At 47.4% G+C, this 25,813-nt stretch overlaps 1 protein-coding gene across 7 annotated transcripts in view; it reads left to right on the forward strand.

Annotated features, from left to right (window-relative positions):
* The window catches only part of meis2a (Meis homeobox 2a), an 81,355-nt gene that overhangs the window by 35,225 nt on the left and 20,317 nt on the right, over positions 1-25,813 (forward strand). For all 7 annotated transcript variants that reach the window (XM_035167538.2, XM_035167539.2, XM_035167533.2 and 4 more), the window contains exon 9: positions 20,511-20,587. In XM_035167538.2, the coding sequence (XP_035023429.1) occupies positions 20,511-20,587 (77 nt within the window). The remainder of the gene's footprint in view (positions 1-20,510; positions 20,588-25,813) is intronic.

Here is a 25,813-nt window from a genome sequence, read left to right on the forward strand (position 1 = left end):
TTTCGGTGTGTAATTGGTTAAGGGGGCAGAATCGTAGGCTTACAGCTACAGTATGTTGTCCCTTTCAATTCTTTCACTGGAACGAGTGAAGATCAGTTTCATGCGTCTACATCCGGTTGATTTGGTGATATGGTAGCTCTTACTGCAGTCATTATATATTCAGATGCCGCAGTAAATCAAACAAACACAAAATGCTCTGCTTTGCTGTTTTCTGTATGTGTCAGTCTGCTTTTCTGTGTCTGTCAAGTGTTAAAGCGGGGGTGGACCACATGCCCCCCCCCCCACCACCACCACCGCCCTGCTCTATTGTCAGGACATTATCAGAACATCAGTCTGTATTGATTTTGCAATGCAGGTCAGATTTCAGGAGGAGGTGGCCACACCAGGACACATAAGCTGCTCTCGGAGCACGTGGCTCCCTGTCCCAGAGATGGAGGGACAGTGCGGGGGGGGGAAGGGAGAAGGAGAGAGAGAGAGAGAGAGAGAGAGAGAGAGAGAGAGAGAGAGAGAGAGAGAGTGGAGGGGAGACTTAGTTCAGAGCTCCAGCTGTATGGGTCCATCCACACATTTAAGAGGGTCAGGAGCCCCCTGTGCACCCTGTACCCCTCCCCACGCCACCAAACAGTGCCCACTCCCCTTCCCAAAGCCCCTGTACCCTGATTATCTAACCAAAAGCCCAAATAATGAGTGGCCAGCAAATACGGCCTAATTGAAAGGGCTGTAAATCCATTACATATTGGTCCGGGATAATCAGGAGTGCTTTAATCACTTTTATCTATTCAGGAGCAGTGAAGCTGCAATAGCAAAGCCCTGAGCCTCGCAGGCCTTAGCGGCTCCACCACGCCAGTCTGCATGCTTATTATTCTCATCATTATCAAAATGACTTCACAGCTGTTCACAGCTCCACCGCTCCCTGACTGGAGACCTCTCACCAAAAACCGTACACACACACACACACAAGCTTCATTCAGTGGCTGACGGCGGGAGAGTTTTGATTCTCTGTCTGCTTTAGGTCTTTTTCCTCCAACGAGCTCGCAGTGGAATACCTTGTTTGTGTATAAAGGGAACAAACAAAAAAGCCAAAATGGTTTATTTGAGTGGCATTTAGTGCATGTTCATATTCGCGTGCACATAAACACACCTTATGTCAGTTTACAGTGGAAGTTTTCCTCGTGATTTGGACTCTCTCCTGGTGAAAGCCTCACAAAGCTCCAGCGCTCCCGCCTCTGCAACGGCTCGCGGAGAAAAATAAGAGCGAATGACGCATACAGAGTGTGTGGAAGAGTCGCCAACAATTTTCTTTTGAATTGTTTTAAAATTGAATTGAAAGAGTGGAAAGGAAAAGGAGGAGCTGTGGGGAAGCAGAATGTTGGGCACAGGCACGTTTTTTCGGAGCGCTGGTTAATTTAGAAGGTGAGGAGCTTTCAAGGCCCTCCTTTTCTCTGACCCTCTCCTTTATCACGTCCCCTGCTTATAGATGTTCTCTCCAATCTTTATTTGTTTCTTTTGTGCAAAGCCCTGGCCAGTCTTGTACAAATAATAATCCCTCCCTTTTAACCTGCCTTCATTTCTCCACTGAGGAAGAGGACTAATTGAATTATCCCCCTTCTCTTCTCACCATCCAGTTCTCCCACCCATAAACTCTCTCTCTCGCTCGCTCACACACAAGCATGCACGCACACATACACACTCACGCGCCCATTAGCCATTCTCCTTTCTTTTAATTTGTTAAGCAAATGTATTTGCCAATGCTGGATGCGTTTGTGTAAGGATGAATTCTTGGGGACTTTGGCCCCTGAATGGCCTATAGCGGCATTCTGCCATTCACGCATTCATTAACTGAGAGGTGAGGAGTGAAAGGAGTGGCCTCGCATTTTCTCAAACGGCGGGGCCAGCATGGAGCTCCTCTTCCATGAGCCACGGGGGTCTCCCTACATATGTTCTCAACATCCAGCCATTGTCGCGTCCCCTGAAAAGCTCAAAAGGATAGGACCCCCCTTCAGACGCGGAAAAACAACACGGGCCAATAGTAACAACTGTTGGCTTTTGGATTCAGTATAACAAAATTGCCCTCTCCCCCCGCTAACCCCCTCCCACCCTCCCCTCGCCTCACACCCGACCTCACACCCTCTTGAGAGAACTCGCAGGAAGGTTTTTCGTCAGGACAGTCACATGCACGTAGAAAGGCATTTCAACTCATATGAACCATAAACTCCACTATTCCAAAGGGACATAGATAGAGTTGTTGGTGCTATAAACATGTGGCAAACTCCACAGTTACTACATGAAGAGGCGGCGAGAACTCTGACTTATCTTATATTGAGGCCATATGCCCTTGCACTAGAGAGCATGTGATCTGGCAGCCTCAGATGCCCCATATGCCAAGCGGCTGGACAGATCAGCTGGTTTTAGCTGGCAGTAAAGGGTCAGACGGTCTCTCCACTCCCTCCTTCTCTCTCTCTCTCTCTCTCTCTCTAATACCCCCTCCCTCCCTCCGTCTCCATGAGTTTCTGGATGTCTTCCAGCCACATTAGTGGAAGGGAAATCCCAGAGTGTTGGTATAAGCTTTTCAATACGACAGGGAGATTATGTTATCAGAAAGGTAAACTTCACTGTTAGAGGTAAAATGTTCTGCTGCGCGTCGGCTGCAGAGTTCGGGGGAGGAAGTGAGAGATGGATAGGAAGATAGAGGCAATGGAAGATAGCAGAAAGGAAATGATGAGGGGGGCGAAGAGAAAGAGATATCGAGAGGCAGTGATGGGAGTTTTTTTTCTTCTTCTAATTGTTGCAAAAGGTGATGGGCTTTTGTTTGTCAAAAGCAAACTTGAAAATCTACAATTAGCCCCTTGGTGCCCCCGGCCTTCCTTCCCTCTCGCCTCCTGCCAGCCCCCCGCCAGCCCTTACTCACCCCTGTAAAGACAAGGGTCGGCCTCGCAATGAAAACAGGAAGCACTCAGATACAAAGATACCACTCTGGGCCCTGGCCTTGTCTTTTGACTAGTGTAAACCCTCAAACACCTATGAAAATAAATAAGGGACCTCGGGAGCAAACTGGGCCAGTTGGGAGCACACGCGTGTTTGTGTGAGCCCTGAAGGAGGGAGGGATTGGGGCGAGAGAGCGAGAGGGAGAGTGGTCAGTCAGACGAGTAAGTAGGTAGCCCTCTCAAGCATCAAGCGTCTCCGATTTTGTGCCGGGCCACCCTTTGGCTTGGGTGTTTGGGGAAATGCTGTTAAGCTGCTAAGCCAGGTGTATTGGTCCCCTGGGCTCCTTGAAAGGGAAGTGATATACCCCTCGGTCATTTGGACTGTTGAGCAGTGGAACTATATGTTCAGATAAGAAATGCTTATGTCAGGTTTCTGGTTTTTAAATACACACGGGTTATTAATTGGTACAATACATCATTTTCTTTTAGTGTAACAATATTTCTTGAGTGATCTGATAAAATGAAAATTATTGTCGTGCCCACATGAAACCTGTTAATACAGGTGCTAGCCTGAGCGAGGGCACATCCCACTTTGCGTGGAGAAGAGTGCATTGTGCTGCAAACATCATTAGATACACTAGCAACTCCCCCCACCCCACCCCTCCGCCCCACACACACACACACACTCGCTCCCAATCCAAGCCCAACATAGCATTAGTCTCCATGACAACAGGGTGTCATCGTCAGGTCGAGCCCTCCTATGGGAGCTGCTCTCTCGACCGCCCTTTATAGACGCACATAAAAGAGCCAACTAGGGTCATTCACAAGACATGGGCCCGGGCGAGGCCGAACCCTGACAACGGATGTTTGTCGCGTACGATAAACAAGTGTACAAGTCGATCCCTTCGAAAAGGAGAGGGCATGTTGTTTGTGTAGACTAAACAGTCAGCCCCGTAGTGTCCTCAGTTTTGTTTAAGCTCCTCTAGTCCTTCTAATCCGTGTGTGTTGTTCCAGTACAAGCAGCATTTAACTGGTGGAGACACACATCTGCAAACAGTTTGAAATACCAGGCCCTTCCTCCTGTTACGTCGCACTGCTGAGAGCTGTTTATTCCATATTTCTCGCTGCCGTCCTCATATTTCCAGAATGGCACAGTACTTTTGAAAATTTATTTTTGCTTAGTTTAATACGAGTCATGTTGTGTCATTATATTTTTGATTTATTTGGATTTCACAATGGTGTTGAAATAAACTTTTTAAAAGTCGGGAAAAATCATAAGAGAAGTTGGTTCGATCTCTGTTTCAGTGTTGCACATTCAAAGCCTGTTTGCTTTGCGCCTCCTTGGGTTGTTGTGTGAATTTCGATGAAGAGGCGGTTGAGACAAAGGAGGAGGCTGCGAGGGGGTGTTTAGGGGGTAAGAGCAAGGGTGAGGAGGGGGTAAAGAGGGGGCTCCTAAGGGTCACAGAGGTGGAAGCCTGGAGGAGGCCCACACACTAATCTGTCATGTGCTCGTTTGCCTCGGAGCCCAAAAGTCAGCTCTCCAGTCACCCGTGGCAACCCGGGCGACAGTTTGGTTCACTGCCGCTGCCCAAATGTGTGACTATCAGGAGGAGAAAAAGGAGTCATCATGTTGCTTTTGGGACAATAGCCCCCGCTTTGTGCGTGTGTGTGTGTGTGTGTTTGCAAAACAGATCTAAGTGACAATATGACAGGATAGTTTGGCGATGTTAAGCACAGGAGTCATTGAAAGTCACTGATAATGACTGCGGAGGAGATCTAAGGAGGGGTGGGGGTAAGGTTTGGTGTCTAGCTATTGTCTTGTCGCTGTGTTGTAGCGTTGGCTGCTCAGCCGCCCGACACAAGCCACCCCAGTCTGCCATCTGTTCTTCCACAGAGGAGCTGCCCTGACATGGACGGACCTCACACTTGAACACAAACCCTCTGGAATAATACTCGAGGAAATTCTTCATCTCACTTTTATTTCACCTTCCTCATTAACAAATTGCCCCTACGTGTCAACAAGATGCTTTTTATTAGGGGAGAGCGTGGAAAACCGAATGTAAGTTAAGAAGGGGGGGGGATGGATCCAGTGACTTCCCATTTTCACAGGCTGTATAATTATATGACAGGCCGCATCAACTCTCTCATTGCGGAGCAGCCTTCTGTTGGCGTGTCGCAACTCTGAACTCGCACAGGCCTTGTTTACAGTGTGCAGCGCAGTTGGTAGCCTCTCCGGAGCTTTAGTGCTGCATTAGAATACAATAAACCCTAATTTGTTTCACGCTCCGTCATCAGACCTTTACACTTTGCCCCCTGGTCCAGATCTGTCGTAGTTCCACTTCACAGCCAACGTGGTTTATATAAAGCTTGACACATTAACCTTGCATACACTGAGACGAGCTCGTGAGAGGAGCAGGCTCGTTTGCAGCTCCTATTTTAACTTTTCCGCTCCTGTGGGCTCGCTTATGCTCCAAATGAGCATCATGTTATTGTGCGTATGGAAATGCAGGGATAACTGTGTAACCCCACCGCTGCTCCTCCTTCCACCTCGCGCTCTCTTCCTCTTCCCTCCCTCAGTCTTAATTTTCATCCCTGCTGTTTGCATCTTAATGCAGGTTGTTAAATGAAGTAGCAGAAATGAGTGCTTTCGCAAAGGGACTGTTTACGACACGCTCCCAACTGCATGGAGGTGATTAAGCTGTGTGAAACTGCACGGTGTTTGCCAAAGAGGAAAAAAAAATACAGCAGCCTGCATCATATTCTCCAGTAAGACAACAACAAATTAGAAAAAATAAAGGAGCGATTTCTCAATTTTGATGCAATGGGCATTTCTTTAAACGAGGTTTGAGTGCGGGGGTGTCCCCATGGACGACGCAGCAGGAGTTTCAGTGGCCCCTGCAGAGGTGACTGCACATAGCCTGACCGCAGCAGAGTACAAACAGAGCTGGGCCCGTGGAGGGCAGTGGGATTTATACACTAACAGCTCTGAGAGGGAGAGACCCTCCCTAGAACACACATGGACAGAGCTGAGGAGACTTCTTAAAGGCCCTACGCTCCACTGAGAATAGGCCCCAGCGCAGCACAGCGGCGCAATCCACTGCTGTAGTCATAACATTGATCCGCTGGCTGGGACCCGCCTGAGCTGACTCTCAGGGAAATAGGGCTGAATGACGTCATGTGCAATCAGGGACTCCACAAGGTAGTCTGTGATAGCATACATGCCCCTGGTGGAAAAGCAGGGTTATTAAGATGGTGGTAGCAGATTCTGTGCCATTCTCCCCTTTTCTACACTTTCAGGGTTATCTTACTCATAACAAAATGTATAAGAGGATTTTGGTTTCACATCTTAGAGCTAGTTTCCTTAAATTACCCCTTACCCTTCCAGGGGTACCGCCCTGCAGGCTAGCCTCATCTCCCCACGGGTTGATTGCGGGGTTGTGGCGAGAGCTGCGAGAACGGTGGCTGCTGCTGCTGCTGCATGCCGGGGACCACGGAGGCCAATGAGATTCTGCTGCAGGCCTCCGAGCTGCCCCGACGTTGCTTTGATATTCATATCACACCAAGAGGAGAAAATGCAAAAGGGGGAAACGGAGCAGCACAAGCATTGAAACGGCAAACCAGGCTGAAGAAGGGAGGGAGGCAGGGAAAGAGGAAAGGTGGAGCGATGGAGGCACTGAATAGAAATCAAAAACAGACCGTGTGTTGCACTGTTTGGTTTGTCATGGGACTCTGGCTGCATCAAATCCCACTCCTGCCATTTTGTGTGATTTTATTTTTTTTTTGCGCTCCCCTCCCTCGCTCTTCTCCAATGCATGCTTTTGTTTTGCCCAGCGCTCAGTCCAGGGGCAGGCAGTGGGATTCCTGCACAGTGGGGTCCTTATAACTGGGAGCCATGTCTCTTGTTCTCACCTCTTCCCCCCACTTCCTCACCTTTTCATTTTTTTCCCCCCATTGATATCCTCTCTTTTCCCTCTCTGAACATATGGACTGGTTTTTAAGAGAGAGCCCAGTCCACATCAAAGCCTGAGGCTGAGCGGGTCAATTTGTTACTGCTTTACCCGGCTCTTCCCCCTCCACTAGCCTCAGTGGACCCTCCCTGCACCGCAGCCATTTACCCAGAATGCTCCATTGCCCAAGCAGCTCTGCCTAGCATATATATTGAGCCATGTGTTGTCAGGGTCTGCTGTGCAGATAGAGTAGACCTAGTTCATGTCAGAGCTCTTATTTTCTCTGCAGCCGCATTACCCTGAAGATCATGTAAAGCTATCTATATATAAGCATGTGTGATAGATACCAACCCCTGTATCAAAAAAAGCTGATAAGAACAAACAGATGGATAGAGGAAGGAGAGAGCCAAAGAAAGAAAATCAAATAAAAAAATAAATAAATGTATAAATCCAAATCTAAGCAGAGCAGGCCTTGGCTCCAGATGTGAATCTCTCTGAATATTGATTGTGGGGGAAAGCCAGTCCCCCAAATCCCCCGGGCTGCAGCGACTGACATACAAAGCACCTCTCTAAAGCCCATAAACCAGCTTGTACAATTATTTAGATAAAGAGGGCGACAACAGCAGTGTATGCCTCCCAACCCAGAACCTCCTCCTTGGCTCTCATCCTCCTACCACCGCTCCTGCTCCTCCTCCTTTTCCTCTTTTTTTTCCCATCCAGAATGAAGATGAAGAAATGAAAAAGGGGGGCAAATGTGTAATTAGCCACACGTTTCTGAATCCTCCTTAATGTTCATTACTGAAACCAGCGGCAATTACTAGTTCAAAGGGGTTTAGGGCACCCGCAGCCCGCATAATCAGTCGCAAATTAAGCACCGCTCATTTGTCACAGCGCAGCACGCATGCTTGTATGTGCACACAGAAACACACATGCATGCGTGCTGTCAGAGTTGAGTCATAGACAGGCTGACAGGCATCAATTTCCGCACAGACACAAATCTCAGTTACCCTAAGGTACCGGGTTAGGTCGGCCAATCCTCTTATGCTCTGATGCTTTGTGTATACTACTAGACGGTAAACAGCAAACACCTTCACCTTAGCTTGTTTGTCATTATACTGTAGCCTACTAACATTCATCCTCTTATAGGTGTCCTGTTTGCACTTACAATCCCCGCCACCACCTGTCCCTTCCTGTTTCCATTTTAAGTTATTTTTTTTTAAACCTCTATCTCCCTCTGAACCCGTCTCTCCCCACCTGGCTGTGTGTCTTCAACACGTGACAGTGTGTGTTTCATGTCTGCCCCCGGAGGTGTATCTCGGTTACCTCTGGGGCCGGGTCACAATGGCTAATCCTGTCTTCAGGTGGCTGTTTAGCACACCGAGAGGAGAGCTCGCAGAACCGGAGGTGAGCTCCTGTTACAGGACTCCCTGACCAGGGGTCACCTCTGACACTGTCTGACACACACATGTACAAGTGCGCACACACACACACACACACATACACAGACACACACACACACAGACACAGACACAAACATGCATACATGTCCTGGCAGATAGGCGAGAATGCTTGCACATGCATGCACACACAAATCTGCTATTCACACACAAACACTGTCACTCAGACACTTTGAGCCTGCTTATCGATCCCAGGCGGCTCAGCCTTCATTTCGCTCCCCCCTTGTTCTTCTTTATCTGTCTACTGTACTGCGTCTCTTCTCGTCTTTCTTGCTTCTCTCATTCCCAGATAGGTCAGAGCCTTGTTCACATTAGGATTCCCTGATATGATCTCCATGAGGACGTGCTCCGGTGGCCATGCGTTGCTTGTCTCGCCCGGCACCCTCATTGTTTAAGTTGCTCTCACACAGGGACACAGTCGGGTCTCCAGGGAATTGAATGCAGCCCTATCATGTGTGGCTCTGCCGCGGCATAGTGGGAGAGGGAACTCATTTTTCACTGGGGGAACGACATCCATCTCAGCAGCCAAACGCTGGCTGTTTCATTAAGTAGCCCATCCAGGCAGACAGATGTGTTCACCACACAGCCATGTTTGCCTATGCAAGAGCGTGTATTAACCCACAATCCTTTGGGGGAGATTAATAGGCTACCAGCCCCTTTCCATTGATTATCTTCATGCTATTTTCCCCTCCTTTCCTTGGCTAGATATTAAAAACTAATGAAGCCTATTGAAAACGGGAACCGCAAGACTCTTCACGGATCATTTTCAGTTATTTGGACTCAAACAGAGAGGCATCTCTTTAAGGCACAGTTTGAATCGAATTAAGAAAATAAATGTGGAGAGCAGTGTTGAAGAAGCAGGAGGAGAGAGAGAGCGACTGTACAAAAGATTTGTGTTTAAGAAAAGACAACTCTATCTCTGACACATGGAGCAGATGTTAGCAATTGCAGAGCATAGCAAAGCATTCCTAGTGTTGGAACCACGTCCTAATTGCCATAATGGAGGTGGTAAGCGCTGACAGTAATGGAGTCGTGGGGATCCATCCCCAGCAACCTGAATTAGGGGCCACTTGGCGGATCCACTTCAAGATGGCCTGCGTTTTTTGTTCTGTTTTTTATCCGAAAACCCTAGTTTTTGCGATTGACGCAAACTTTTTAAAATCCTGCTTATTCTGATTAGATCAATCTGCAGCGTGATCAGCTTTTTCACCCCTGAGACACTCTCTAGTGTGGAGGGAGAAGCTGGTGAGGGGATGTGGGTGTGAGAGAGAGAATGCACGGGGGAGACCTGGGCGGCGAGTGAGCAAAGAGTTAAAAGCGCCCATGTGATGGGTTCACCTCTGCACCAGGCTTGGTGAAAGGCGGCGGGGTGCTGTCGGGGAAAATGACTTCCTGAGACATTACCATCAATCACCAGACAGGTCAGGCCCCCCAATCCCGCCATCAGGATGGAGGAGAGGAGAGGAGAGGGGGATGGGGATGGAGGATTAGACTAGAGGGTCGAAAACAGAGAGGAAGACTGGTTTAAGGCTTGTTGGGGAACAGACTATTAACAATCTCTTTCTCTCACTGTCTTGACTGTTTTATGTCTTTCTCTTCCTCTGCCTATCTGTCTCTCAGTGTCTTTCTCTCTTTTCTATTTTCCGGTCCCCCATAAAACGGCTACCCAGGCATTCAGGAACAGCCCCCGCTGGTCAGAGTCCTCTCCCTGGCTCAATTGCATCATTAATTATTCCAAAGGCACTGGGCTAGAAGCAAATCTAAAGAGGGGACGAGAAATGGAGAGGGAGCAAGAGTTAGATGGGGAGACGGGGTGGACAGCTGTCTAACACCCCCAGTTGGTCTTGCTCTCGCTCTCTTTCTCCCTCCCTGTCTCTTTCTCTTTCTGTAAATGAAGGATGGGAGAGGGGAGGGACTTGGGTTACCTCAGTGAGCGGTTGTGTTACATTCCTGCGAAGGGAAGGAGTAGGGGGGTGGTTCAACGAGTTGTTGAAAAGAACACAGACGCTTGTCAACAGCCTCCGAGCCAGGGAGCCATCATGCCTTGCTTTAGGCCCGGAGGTCAATGACCTTGCGATGCACCCAGATAGAGTGAGGTAGAGGGAAACAGTGAAAGAGAGAGGGAGAGAGAGCACTACCGACAACAAATCCATCCACCATACGGTTCGTGTCACTGCTTGTCTGCGCCGGAGGTCGGTCAGAAGCCTCAAAAATCTCCCAAATCCTCTCTCGTCACCCATAAAAACGTTGCACGTGAGCAGCGGCCGGGGCGACTCTGGATCAGCTTTAGCACTCGTGGAGTCGCAGGAAGAGGAGAGGCAGACGGAGAGACGGTGAAAGCGACAAGCGCTGGCAGTCACGGCAAAATGGCCCATTAGATTTAAGGAGTAAAAGTTCATCAGCTTTATTAATGGGAAGGTATATAAATGAAGTATGAATTACCTGACTTTTATGGAGTGGCGAGAGTGAAACTGGAGTGTCTTATGATCTAATGTTTTAGTGAGCTGTTCTGAGCGCTCTGATGAGCAGGCTGCAGAGAGGAGGAGGAGGGAGAGAGGGAAAGAGAGAGAGAGAGTGAAGTGTGCTGGGGTCCCCTGAGTCCAGCGGCTGGAAGGTTGCCTGATTGTTGCTAACATGCGTAGCTGATCGGGTTAGCTCGCAGACAGGGACGTTTGCAGCTTCCAGGCTTATTCTTTGCGTGTCATTAACTAGAGAAGTACAAAAATTGTCAGCACAAAAAAAACTAAAAAAAAAAGGTCAGCCACATTTTTGACTTTGTCGCTCTTCTACACATGCAAACACGAGTGCGCCGCTGAGGCCAAACACTCCTGCAGTTGCACATGCACAATCGTGTTTATAAACACGCATGCATGCACACATACAGTATATGCGAGCACACACACACACACACACACACACAAACACACACATGCTCCCCACCATCCTGTAATAAGCGGTAAGCTGAGCTAGCTGATGGTCATCCTCCCATGGGGCTGCTGGGTGGCTGCCAACTTCCTGCCTGCTTTGTCAGTGGATAAAGCCCCTAACAAACGAGAGGGCTGTAGCTAGGCAGGCCAGCCAGGTCAAAGGTCACCTCGGCCCCCGGGCAGGATTGAGCCTAAGAGCACTACAAGGAGAGAGGGAGCGGGAGAGAGGATGGAAGAATGCACTTAAAGATTGGCTGCTATTAACCAGGCCTAAAAGCTATATCTTCTCTTCTCTTCTCTTCTCTTCTCTTCTCTTCTCTTCTCTTCTCTTCTCTTCTCTGAGGCGGCGGCACCTCATAAAGGCGTTTTAACTCCCATCACATGTCATCTCCCCTTTGAGCAACATTAAGAAAGTGAAAGATCCTCGGGGCATTTGTCAGTCCACACGGTCCCATGCAGCCAGCCGCCCCTGGGTGTTGAGCAATGACAGGAGATGTCTCCTTGACTCGTACGCCCCTGTGGATGAAAAGAGAGCTCGGAAGATGTGCGCTCCTGAAAGGCAGAAAAAACGGCATTCAGTAAAAAAGAGAACAGACACAACAGGTAGGGACGGGTGCTGACTGATCAGGGTTTGGCTGGCTTTGTTCCATGGAAGCACTTGTGATCTCACATGAATGCACCTATGGTTACCATCAGCCCTGCTCCCCTGTCTCACTGACAGGGACGTGATCTGAAGTGTCTGTCTGTTTGTCAGGGGCCTGAGAGCGTCTCTCACCAGCAGAGGATGGAGACGAAAAAAGGGAGACGCTGACAGAGACGAGAGAAAACCTTTCCTTCCACCCCAGCTGTCCATTCAGAGGGAGAGAAAATTTGACATGGTTGACTTGAACACATTTAGCATCATTAGCAAACAGGAAGTGTCCCCTGCAGCTGTTTTCTAGCGGGGGAGGAGAAGGGGGGTGGTGTTCCTGCCTGCACTGTAATGGACAAATGTTGCCCAACATGTTTGCCTTTGATTTTTTGACCTGAAAACAAAAAATTGACATTACAAATGTCCTATGATATCTCCCAAATTGGCTTGACATTCCGTAGCTGGCCCCCGGGGGGGGGGGTTTCTTGTTTGTCCTCTGTAAGTGGTTGTGCTCTTGTTGTCGTGCCTACAGGCTGGCTATTAGAACGCACTGGCCTTTCTCTGGAGAACGCTGAGTCTCAAAGAGGCAGAGAGCGAGAGACTAGAAAGAGAGAGGGAGAGCGCTAAAAGAGGTCTTGGTTGTGTATTTGAATACTTATGCTCATTAAGTTAATGCACAATGAAAGGGAGAACCGTCAAGTGGAAACTCTCAGAAGCTCCTATTTGAAGAGCGAACAAACCCCCTTTTTTTCTCTCTCTCTCTCTCTTTCGGTGCCCTGTCTGTCCGTCTCTCTGCAAATTAATCTGTTACCATTTCAATTGAAGATCAGCCCCACTTTACTGTGACTTAGGAAGTTAAACAAAGTCTACAGAACACAATGGAGACAGAGGATAAACCTAAAGAGACCCTGTATGTTAATATTAAGTCCTTTTCCCAACAGACTTTATCATCAGGCTCGAGGTTGTAAGTGCTTTACTGTTTTCCCATTGGTCCCCTGTGCTTTCCCAGCACTTCTTTGGAGTGGCTCGTAAGCTTCAGTGTACCTCAAAGGTGTCTATAGCGTAAATATATTTGATGTAGAACACTTATAATTATTTAAGTACATATGAAGCTTCAAAACAAAGTTTTTTTTTTAGTTCTGGTGAAATCATTTTGGAATTACTGAAACATAAATGACAACAGAAACATTTTTTTTCCCAATTGGAAATAATAGGAAGTTAAAATTAAAAGTTAAAACATATATGTATATTTTTGTGAGGACCGTTTTAAGTTAAGACCTAAGACTTTTTGGCCAGTTCCCATTTTTTCAAAGGCGTGTTTGAGGGTTTTAGTTTAGGGTTAGTATTAGGTTTAGATTAGGGTGATTGTTAAATTTAGGTAAGGGGATAAGGAATCCACTATGCCAATGAATATCCTCACTAAGATAGAAGTACAACAATGTGTGTGCACATATTTGTGTAGAAAATCATTTCTTTTTTTTACAATGTGTACATATGTCTTTTAAACCAGCGCTGATGTTTATTCAGAGGATTAGTTCATTCATTTCACTCCAGCTAGAGCTTGTGCTCTCCCTGACATAATGACTGACAACAGTGATAAGTGTTGTGGATATGAGTTTTTTCCCATGCAAGCAAAGTGGCTGGATTTTCTGCTTTGACAAGGCCAACAGGTCCCTAATGATCTGCTTACAGGCCCTAAAGGTCCCTCATGAAGGCAGGACACCAATTATCTCATTCCCAGCATGCAACAGCATAGAGGACAAACCAACAGGAGATTCATTTGTAGAGAATTATGTTTAAAAAAAAAGGAAATCTGAAATTTGATAGGAACAAAACCCTTTGTAGGAGCAGGATCCTTTGGCTCAGCTGTAGTCACTGCTACAAGATGTTTTAAAGGTTTCTCGAGAGCGAGCGGTGAGCATGGCTGTGTGTTGACATCAGGCGAGCTGGGGAGCAGAGCAGAACAGAGCTGGGTGCCCCTGAGCAGGCAGTTACCACAACAAAGCCAAAAGACTGGTCTGAAAAACCAGGGCAAATTCCTGCCCTCTAGGACCTGGCTTAAAGCTCGAGCGGAAACTTTGAAAGAGGGGGACGGGATGAGACGAGAGGAGAGGAGGAGAGGTGGAGTGGAGAGGATATGAGACGAGGCCAGACGGGTTAGCCGTGTATAGCGAGAAAAGGATAGCTGCTGGGGCCGCGAGGAGTATGGCGGGAGAAGGAGAGAGAGAGGGAGAGACTTGCGAGGAGAGCAGGCCCCTGCTGTAAGGATGGAGGGATCGTATTCCTCCTCTTGAAAGCAGAGGGGCAGCCGTGTGGTGGAAAAAGAAGCCATGAACTCGATCTGACGATTAAATAGGCACATCTCTATGGCTGCAGGCCGCAAATGAGACCAGGTCCTCAACCGTTGGCTAACACGATGGGTTGAGCTCAGTCGATCCTTGTTTGGGAGAATTTAGCAGATTTCAACGCAGATAATCAACAGCTTTTCCATTTTTTGTTTTCTTTATTGGATGAAAGCGATATCTTTTCATCGCCATTTCATTATGCATGATTTCATTCGTAAATGTTCTCCTAAAAAACAGCCCCCTCTACTCTCGTTGGTCGATCCTCTAAGTCTGGAGGTGCATTGGGATTGTGTGGGAGTGATTGCTATTTAGCCTCATGGAGCTCGGTACAATCAGATGCCTATATCTCGCATATCCTCCAGGGCTCCTTCCTCACCCTCAGCCCCCGTTCATCCCTCCCACCTTCCTCCTGACTCCCCTCACCCGCTTTACTGTTACTGTAGCTTGGCAGACGAGCAGAGCGGTTATGCCGTAGAGCTTCTCTACAACCTTGCACCATCTCCAGTGAACATAAATTAATGGTGTAGAGCAAACAGGCTGCTGGCCGGGGTCCAGGAGCTGGCTACAGGAGCCCAGCCAACAATTGTTGTGGGGGGCCGTGGCAGCAACAGCAGTAGTAGTACTGATGCACTGCCAACCGACCGGCCAGCCAGCCAGTCAGTCAGGAGGCAGACAGACAGACCGGGGGCCCTCTTGCTCTATAATAGATGCCGCGGGCCTCGCCAGTGCGCCTTGTATTTGCAATCATCACTGTTTTACTGTCAATAGGGCAGTGTGCTGAACGCCTTTACACTTTGCGGAAGCTCTGGAGTCTGGATTGAGCAAGTAGTGGTATGTTCTGAATGCAGATTGTGCGAGGTGCAGATACGGATGTACTTTCATTTGCTGTTATCAGGGGCTGGCATGCAGTGCGTGCAGTTTGTAGGTTGGCATCATGTGAGTTCTGTTTATAAGTTGGCTGTATCTGTGCGTGTGTGTGTAAGTGGGTGTGTGTGTGTGTGAGAGAGAGGGAGAGAAATGCGGAGCAGCAGGGTTGAGTCATGTGGTATTCTTGCTTGTTTTCAGACTGTTCCCAGGAAGCGGTGTAGTTTCTGGTAAAATTAAACAAACACCCAAAAAACCTGAGAGTGACTGAGAGAGAGGGATGGGAGGAAAGAGAGAGAGAGAGAGAGAGAGAGAGCAGTGGAGATAGAGATGAAGTTGATGGAGATAAATGGAGATGAATATGAAAACAATAATGGAACTTTTTTTGACGCAGCCAGTTCATTATTGTAATTCGAGACGAGTAATTCTTTGCCGTTTTTTTGTGACGGATTTGAAAATTTGATTCTTTCATCGCCACGGAAATTTGAAGCACTTCTTTTTTATTTTAATTGACAATTGTCAGTCTATTTGATGTCTGGAGACAGAAGTAATTAACCGTATCCATTTAAATCACAGAAATCTGTCAGAGAACTGCAGCTAAAAGCCAGATATTGCTCCGTGCATAGTAAACACTCGTGATGGATTCGAAAAAACTCCCAACTGGATTTATTTGTCATATCTGTTTGATCTCCCGGTAATGCCGATGTGCATTCAATCTCATTGTCATTTGTCAAAGGAGCCGATTGTAACGTTAATAACGACGGCAACTTGATATTTAAAATGTGCCAATCTTACCCCCAGCTCAATGCAGAATCCATATTAAAATGTCATTCCTATATTTGATTGCAGTTATTTCTGACAGTGAATATTATTATCACCCTCCAGTCACTTTGATTAAAAACAAATAAGATTCCAATCAATGCGCGGGAGGCAAATATGAAAGGAAATGCTTTTTTATCTGGTCACAAACTCCCAGTAAAGACCATCAAATGCTGGCAACACATGAAAGCGTGAAAAAAAACAATAATTGTATAGAATTACGACTGTATAGGTATTGACACTTTTATTAGGTGCAGTGTGTCAAATGCATAAACACCTATACTATATGAACAGTAAATATGCAGATGATCTCAAAATCCAATCCATGAGAGGGAGAAAAGCTGGTCCTACATCACACCAATCATCATTAGCAATTCCTTTTGTGTTGCCATGGCACCAGGGGTAAACAGCCAATGGCCTGTGATTTCCTGGGAGTCATTAGCATGGAATAGGTTTGCAAACCCCGGCAACCTTGTGACCTGGCTCTATAACTCATGTCACACACTGATGATGTCATTCATCAATGGGGTCCACCAGCAGCCCAGGCGAGGGGCTGGTTTTGGTGGGTGGAAAGAAGGGGCGGTTGAATGGAGCGGGCCGGGATAATGATCGGGCTGCGGGATCTGACGACGGCAGCAAATAGGTGTCAGGAGAGTATGAAACTGATATATGGCGAGCTGTGTGTTGAAGGAGTAGACGGGAGTCGGCGTGGGCCAAAGGTGCAGCGTGAAGTAAGAGTGGTCCAGCGGTGGATGTGGTATTATTGTTATATGGTGAAATGCCAGATTGAGGGGGTTTAAGGACCAGGCACAGCAGATGATGGAGCCACCTCGGCTTGTAATGTTCGGCAGCCACAGGGGCCATTACATCCAGCGCTATCAGAGAGCACAGAGCCCATCACACCCTGTAATTTAACCAGCAGTTGGTTGCACACACACACACACATTCACACACACCTCTCATTCTCAGTGACTGGCACAATGTGATGTGTTTGAGCTTTTTTCCTCAGGATTGTGCACGCTCCTCGTGCCACGAAAAGGCTTCAGCGTAATTAACGGAGCCGTGTCGATTGGCGACCGGTGCTCTACGGACAACAAATTGAGGCTGCTCATCTCTGGCTCTAATTATTTATAGACCGGCTGTTTTACGTTTTGCGGTCAATCCTCTTTTAAGGATATTGGCCTTGGTGTTTGTAACTGAACATATTGAGCGGATCCAAAGCTAGTGGGGGAGATTATCAATACCATCTTTGATCTCGCTGCGTGTTTGTGTTTCATCCGTTAAATAACCATGTCGTCCTGTCTCCCGAGGGTAGGGAAGGACATCTCCGGGAAGAAACGCATCAGAGCACATTTAGGATTCTGACTTTATGTGTTGTGCTTGATATTTATTCACCGATTCCCCTCACGTTGGCTCTTTGCATATCAGGTTTTTTCGTGCTCATTGGGTGATTTACGGACATATATTTTTTTACTGAGGCAATTAACATTAAGAGGTTACTCTGAGGTCTAAATAGCTGTTCTCCAATTTCACAGCTCCTGCAGCCTTGTAACCACTAAGCCCACCATGGCGGCTTACTTCTCATGTCCCTGTGTGGGTGCGTGTGCGTGTGTGTGTGTGTGTGTGTGTCGCCATTGCCACCGCACACCATTTTCTGTGGGGCTGAGATTTCAGAGCACCTTGCTTTAAGGAAAGCTGCCACAGTGTTAAGTGTGGGTGGCCTGCAGTCACAGCCATAAAAAGTGTGTGTGTGTGTGTGTGTGTGTGTGTGTGTATGTGTGTGTGCGTGCGTGTGTGTTTTTGTGTGTCCGTGTGTGCATGTGTGTCAGGCAAGGGGTTCAGCAAGGAAGGCAAGAGAGAGAGTTCAGGCCAGATGAAGAGAGGATAAGGAAATGGTACATAAAAACATATTGTATGTATATTGTGTGTGTGTGTGTGTGTGTGTGTGTGTGTGTGTGTGTGTGTGTGTGTGTGTGTGTGTGTGTGTGTGTGTGTGTGTGTTGGTCATACTGTACGTGCAAATGCATGGACTTAATGTTCTGTGGGGGCGAGCCTGACACAATGAGCCAAGGAGTCTGGGAATGAGTGAGGGCTGAGAGGGGTATGAGTAGAACTAAATAGGATTTTTTCTTTTTTGTGTCGTGTCTATGTGGTCAGAGTAAATCTCCTTACTCAGGGGTTTTGTGTGCGAGAGGGGCTTTAACGTCCCCACTCTCCTTGATGAGACATCTTTCTTGTTTGTTCAAACCATTCATTACGCCATGGCTGCTGGACGCGCTGCGCCGCTGGCTGGCGTATTTATCACCGGGCTAGAGCGCTCGCTATGGCTGACAGTAGGCGATTGATGACCGGGTCCGGGCCTGAGAGGCTGAGGAAGCCTTAATACAATGTAAATGACCCACTCCCATTTCCAATCTAGGGTGCTCCTCTCCCAACACCTCCATCGCACATCATCTTCCTCTATGTCAGTTTCTGTGCTTACGTTTGCGTAGTGTGTGTGTGTGTATTAAAAAAAAAAAAAAGAGTGGGAGGGATGTTTGTGTACTGTATGTTTGCGAGCATGTTCTGATCGTGACCGAGGTCAAAGCCAATGTGAAAACCCAAAGAAAGCCCAGGAGTGTAAGGGGGAGGGAAAAGGAGGTTGCACTCTTATTACATGTTGTTGTCCAGATCCGACGAATACGAGCGCACATGCACATGAGGATGTAGACGTGTGTATACCACGCACATTCATACTGTACGTGCACGCTCATAGACACAAGCACGGTAACTTAGAAACTGCTCCGTCTCTGCCAGCCAAGGAAATGTCAGCGCCTGGCAATCAAAAAATGTATTTCTGTGGCATTATCATCTTTCCTTTGTTAATGATTTTAGCATATTAAAAGGGACTATACGTACACAAGTACAAATCAGATTAATCCCTCTCTGCAGCCGGGGACTCATTATTTGTCCAATGTCAGCCTTGTTTGTTATTAATTGAGCACATTCCTCGAACCGTTTTTTCTTCATCTCACCTTTAATTAAAACAGGCCACATTCAGACACTACCTGGAAGGAGAAAATCCTCCTCCTCCTCCTCCTCTCTGCTGATATGAGACCTCAATTACATCAATTATTTCCGCAGCAAATGAGGAAATAGTTCTCGAGCAACTGTTATCATTTCAAGTTAAAATTGAATTGAATTAGCACGAGGCAAGCAGCCATTACCAGCTCTGTGAAATGTGCTCCCTCAGTTAGTGTGGAGGAAGAAAGCAGGTTAAAAACAGGGGATGAGCTCTGAGGTTAAAGGTATTTTGCTTTAAGGCGAAGAATGTACGTTAATGGAGCTTGAAAGCACCTAAAAACAGCAGCATTCAGTTGTGGCAATTTAAAAGGAATTCTTGTGCGGGGATTTGCAGGTGTCACGTCTGTGAATATTTGCATGTCTGTTTGTGTGTGTTGGTGTGTGTGTGTTGGTGTGTGTGTGTGTGTGTGTGTGTGTGTGTGTGTGTGTGTGTGTGTGTGTGTGTGTGTGTGTGTGTGTGTGTGTGTACCTCTGTGCATGCATGCTCTCCGTCTACAGCGGCTGAAGGAAACACATAGTGTCTCATTTGTTTTGTTTGCGTGCGCCCCGACTCCTAATCTGGCCCTTAAAGACATCTGTCACCAGCGATCACTGTTGTTTTGTCATGCTTCATAGCAGGCCCAGGGGGAGCGAGGCAGCCCAAGGTCTGCCATTTATATCAGCCCGCGTTCTCCAGATTGGACCTGACACAAATAGTATCATTGCAGCTCTGGTCGCAGAATTACATTTTCAGGTAAAAAAAAAAAAAAAGGATCCAGGCAAGGCATGTGGAGGAGATTTCACAGCATTTTGTTCTCCCAGCATTAGTCTGTATTCAGCTGCTCTCTATGAAAAGAGCCACCACCAGGATACATGTCAGACATTCAAGGAAAGATAAATGTATTCACTGCAAATCTGCACCCACTCATTCTGTGGCCAGGCATTATAAAAGGATTCTCAGACACCATAGTATCTGTGTGTGTGTGTGTGTGTGTGTGTGTGTTTGCACTGAACGTTGTTTGTGTTTATGCGTGCGTGTGTACTTGAAGGTGTGATTTTATTTTTTGTGCAAGGTGCATAAGTTGGATGTGCACACTGTATGTTGTTTGTGTGTGGGCGGGGTCGGGACAGGTAATGGGGGTTATCACAGTTGACAGTTTTGACAAACTTGTTTGGCCAGCTCTGACAGGTTTTACATGGAACTCTCTCCCTCTCTCTCTCTCTCTGAGTGTGAGTGTGTGTGTGTGTGTGTGTGTGTGTGTGTGGGTGGACACGTGTATGCTGCGAATGTGTATGCTACACAAAAGGAGGGGCCGGGTTGGGTGGAGGTCACGGGGAAAGGTGCAGTCTTGGGTTACACAATGCAACAAGCACAGGAACATATTGAATGCATAGAATACAGTAAGAGGCAACAGATAGGGACTTGGAGCATGTGTTTCCTTTTCCAGGGCTTCTCTCTTTTACGTGTGCTTACACGCGTGAATATTTATGTTAATCTGTGTGTCAGAGGCTCATGCGTTGTTTGTCTCTCTCTCTGTGTGTTTGCTCCTGCAGCACCCGTACCCCTCTGAAGAGCAGAAGAAGCAGCTAGCCCAAGACACAGGCCTCACCATCTTACAAGTAAACAACTGGTGAGTCAAGATTTCCTCTCGCCCTATCTCCACCACCAGCATCGCTCTGCCTTTCATTCTCAAAAGCCTCCGCCGCCCTCTCCCCACCAGCTAAGACAGCTAATGCTCCTAAAGTGTGAAAACCGTTTATGTACAGCCCTCCCCAATCGCGTATAGACACACACGGGGTGCACGCGCAGACGTACACACTGACAACCTTTGTGACATTATTATATTTAAGCTACCGGGATGTTCCGGTGTTATCGGCAAAGTGTTTTGCGGCTAAGTCAGTGGCGGTTTGACGCACATGTTATTCAGTGGGAGATATTTAAGGGAGAAAAGGCGAGAGATCATACCCCTGTAGCCCCCACACCCATCCCGCCCCTTCATCCAGAATCATACCTAGCACCGCCACTGGTGCCCCCACAAAAGGCAAAACTGCCTTTCCACCCCCTCCCCGTTTTTTGCACAAGCAATATGGTGGATTAAGGTTTTGGTGGCCTGGCCAGCAGGGCCTTTGTAGATGGCTTAGCACATAACTGGGGGTGGTGGATTAAATAAAATGATCACAGAAGCAAAGAAATGATACAGGAATTACTTATCAAAATACTAGCCCAGGTTTTATCTCCAGCTTAATTTTGTTCAGTACATTCTCAGGGTGATGTTCAGATTAATTGAACTGACAGCTTCCTTTCAAAATTCAGGGAAGGTATTTGCACGGATTTCAGGTCTTACACAAACTTAATTATATGGAACCCCATTTTATCATTCTAATTCCATGTAGCGGGGGTTCTATTTACAAATGACAAGTCTGTGCCTTTTATTCACAGCTTTCCTTAATATATTTATCAAAGCGGGTTCATTTACAAAGTGCTCTATCTGTTGGGTACAGGCAGGCCGACATTAACGAAGCTTTTAGGTTTATCAGACGCGCAGCCTGACAAGCCACCCGAGGGTCAATTGATTTTTTGGTTCCGTGATTCATTTTTTTTCCCTCATTTTTCCTGGATCACAATGAGAAACATGCCTGGAGAATTAGCCTGGTTTGTCGGCCTTATCTATCAGCCCCCTCCCCGCGCCACCCCTCGTCTCCCCCCACCTCCATCCTGACATACACCCTCACTCACTCTCTCTCTCCCTTTCTCCCTTACTCTCTCACCCTTCGCTTTATTCCCTTCCAGCCAAGGGAAGTCAAGCTACTTAAATTGGCCACAGGAACCGCTGTTATCAGACTTTAATGCACCCTACAGTGTGGATAGCATTTCAATTACACCAGTAACCAAAGATTAGCCCCCGCTTGCCTGTTTCATGCCTCGTGCCACCGTTTCGGGACGCCACGCACCTTACCTACAGGAGCAGAAAATTGAGTTGCCTTGCCTGTGTCATGGTGATTAATGCAGAAATAGTCGGCTAACCTGGGAGGAGAGAGGGAGCGAGGGAGAAATAGACAGAGACATAGACACAGACAGAGATAGATATAGGAAGAGTCCCTGCCTTCCCAGAGGCCATGAAATCCAAACCCTGGCATTGAAATGCCTCAGATCCATTTATAAAGAGGTCTGAAAGAATCTCGCACCGGAGCAACATCCTCGTGAACCCCTGGTCTTCACACACACACACACACACACACACACACGCATGCACGTGCACATAGGTGGGCATGGAGCCACTGTATTAACGTTACACCAGCTGTGTTTACAAAAACACACCAGGAATCGATTTTCACAAATAAAGTCATTAGAGACGCTCAGACTGCGCCGGTCTATCTCTGGTGCAGTCTGGGTGTTGTCACGACACCTGGAGGATGCTGCCGTCCCATTGGCTATTTCCCAGTGAGGTGCAGATGAGGAACAAAGAGGATGCTGAAGTTACAATTACACGTTTCTTTGATTCGCTCTTTGGTTTCTGGTCCCTGAGACGGTCCAGCCAGGTTATGACAGAACTCAGCTGAACGAAATGCCCGAAGAAAGAAAAAAAAAAAGCTCGTCAAATTCCTGGCTGGCCCCTTGCATTGTTCTGTAGTTCTCTTTGATGCATGGCTGCTGCCACGTTACCGGCCAAAGAGAGGGACAGAAAGAGAGAGAGAGAGATAGAGACAGAGAGGGAGGGAGAGACAGAGGCAGAGGATGAGTGTGTGTGGGGGGGACGGAGGGGATGGTCGCCGTCTTCGGTTTCCAGAGCTCTCCCTCGGGGAAAGGATGTGCTGAATCAGGGCTTTGTCCGCCGGCACAATCGCGGCCCAGCGAGGGCACAAGGGCGCTCTGTGTGATAGTCAATAGACAGTGCATCTCGCTCGCTTCTTCCCCTCCTGCCCCGTCGCAGCTCCCCACACCAATCGCCCCAACCGGCAACTCCCTTTACCTGCAGCTCACCTGTACACACACAAAATAAAACCCGTAGTACTGTAGTTTAAAGCCCTTTTGTCTCATTCCAACAGGAGACACTCTGTCTGCTCCGATATCTGTATCATTAGTGAGCGGCCTCACCTGTTTGTAGCCCACACCCCATTAGCCGTCTGATGTTAATAAGGTACAAAGGAAAAGGTTAAAGTCCACAACAGCACCGTGCTGGTGTTGAGCGGATGAAGAGAAGGACTTGATTATCCTGTTAATAGTGGGCTCTGTGTGTATGTGCACGCTATGCACATTATTACTAATGGGACACACTGCTCTCTCAGTAGGTACGGAGATGTTGTGTGTGTACAGTGTGTCAGGACACCATTAGTTGACCATTAGGTAGCATGTTTGCTCTGCTCACATTTGAGACAGCCGGCGTCATGTTAGCAGAATTGGGGAGTGGTCCGACGCGTAATTGCATTTGTTTAAGATTGCGAGGAGAGGTGAGGGCCGTGTCACGCACGGCACTCTGGGATAGCGAAGTAGGTGAAACGGCGCAGACCCGAGGTGTCTGTGCACGAGGAGAGCGTTTACAGTATCTAGCAGTATATTCTTCTGTATCAGCAGCTCCTGGTGTCCTGCTATCAGTCTGGGCTAAATGGGGCCTGACCGAATCATTTCATGTCTCAGCGTCAGGCCCAGCACGACGTGCCCTCACTCACCGCCATAAACACACACTCACACCAACCGTCCTGCTGTTATTTACCACAGCAGCACATACACACATATAACCATGCACGCAGGGTTATTACACGGGCCTGAGAGATGACACCGATGACAGATGACTGAGAGAAACAGCATCTAAAAAAAGGAAGGAAATCGTCCCCTCATTATTCCCTCATCTCACAGGCAGCCAGTTGGTCATTTCCATGGCAGAGAGAGAGGGGGGGAGAGAGAGAGAGAGAGAGAGAGAGAGAGAGAGAGAGAGAGAGAGAGAGAGAGCAAGGCCGAGCAAGTCGGAGAGCGAACATGTCAGTTCTTGGCATCTCTGATGACTGACTGCTGTGCCACTGGAGCACTAATAACAATAAAGAGGGCACTAAGCCACACTCTATTTTTACTTCTCTGCCTCCTCCCTGCAGCCCAGGGGGCAATACATGCACACACACACACACACATGCGCACGCACTCAGGAGAGAGGCTCTAATTAGCGGCAGAAAGGAATACAATGAGTGAGTTATTAAGACACAAGGGCGGATCGCAGGCAACCTTTGCCCCCTGTCAGATCACAGGTCACATGATAAGGGAAGGATATCCGCCAGACAACGGCGCCAAGCGGCCTGTGCCCACTGACGAGATGAAATAGGCTCAATCTCTCCAGCCATGCGGGGCAGGGCACGGCGCACTGATTGTGTTTGTTTTATCTCTCTTTTGAGAATCCCTCTCAACGGAAGGACAAACTCCACTAATAATAGAGGGTCGCACCGTGCGTTTATGTTTACATTTGGGTTTTGGATATTTAATCCTATTATGTAGAGACTAGAGGCTCATAAGAAGATCATAAGATGTCCAGACCACTAAAATTTGAGTAAATATGAGAACTAGCATCCACATGCCCTAAATTAATTTCTGTGTAGAGTGAATACTGATGTTTGGGGAAGAAAATACATAAATCTGAGCTGCCAGGACACAAAGAACAGATGTTGCAATAGAAAAACAATTATTATTCATCACTTATTACACTCACATGACTTTTTTAACTTCCATATATTCTCCTCTTAGATTGCATCCTGTTGTCAAACAGCTAAACTGAGTCAAACTATCAAACTTATTCTCTCCCCTTTCACATTCATATGCTCTTTTCTCCCGTGTCACTCCGTCATGTATTCCTCAGACCTCTCAGAGTTTTAACGGGATCTTAACATCAGGCTCAGATGTGAATTATTATTATTATTATTAACAGTGAAGCACATTTGTTTGTCTGAGAATAAAAAAAAACCTAAAGCCAAAACTTGTTCCTCCACTTAGCAAAGCGTTTTCCAGGCCTCGCTCTCGGTCCAGGGAGACACTCAGAAACACTGGCTTTTATGATTTTTTATGATTTTTTTATGATCCTCTGGTTTGGCGGGCGAACCCATTATGAAATGCAAAATAATAACTAATATTTTCCAAATGTAACATAAAGCTATGAAACCGGCCAAGCAGACCCTCTTTTTCCCACATTCTTTATAAGTATTTAAGTCCTATGAATCTCACATAGAGGCTATTGAGGTCCACCACCCACTCCCACCCCCTTACTCTCCTCTACATCACTGCCTATTGCTCCTATACTTCCCCCTCTCTTCCTTTGGTGGGCTTGTTGACTGAAGTTGCTGGTTATCTGTCTAACTTTGACCCAGATGGAAATGTCGAGCCTTTTTTTGGCTGCAACCAGGGACTCCCGGCTGTGGCCATCTTATGCCCCTGGCTTTCTAAATATACAGCTGGAGTGTGGAGAGGTTGCGGCTGTGTGTGTGTGTGTGTGTGTGTGTGTGTGTGTGTGTGTGTGTGTGTGTGTGTGTGTGTGTGTGTGTGTGTGTGTGTGTGTGTGTGTGTGTGTGTGTGTGTGCATGCACGAGTGTATATGTGCGTCTGACGGAGAGAGAGAGACTACGAGGGCGCTGCCAACACAGGCATCATGATCCCTCTCATTTAGGGACCGCTAATTGGCAGTTAATTAGCAGAATTGACTCTGTTGTCAGATCCCAAGTGCCAGCCCCCCTACCAACACCCCCTGCCCGCTAAGTTCATTTGATCTGGCTGCTTTCTTGATGCCGTAATAATAATCCAATTTTATCTCTTTTGGAGGGAGAAGCACATTTGGAAGGAAAAAAAGCATATTTTCATTATTGGCAGAGGGAACGACGCCCTG

This window comes from Hippoglossus stenolepis, chromosome 10 (assembly GCF_022539355.2).
Source record: "Hippoglossus stenolepis isolate QCI-W04-F060 chromosome 10, HSTE1.2, whole genome shotgun sequence".
NCBI classification, from domain to species: domain Eukaryota; kingdom Metazoa; phylum Chordata; class Actinopteri; order Pleuronectiformes; family Pleuronectidae; genus Hippoglossus; species Hippoglossus stenolepis.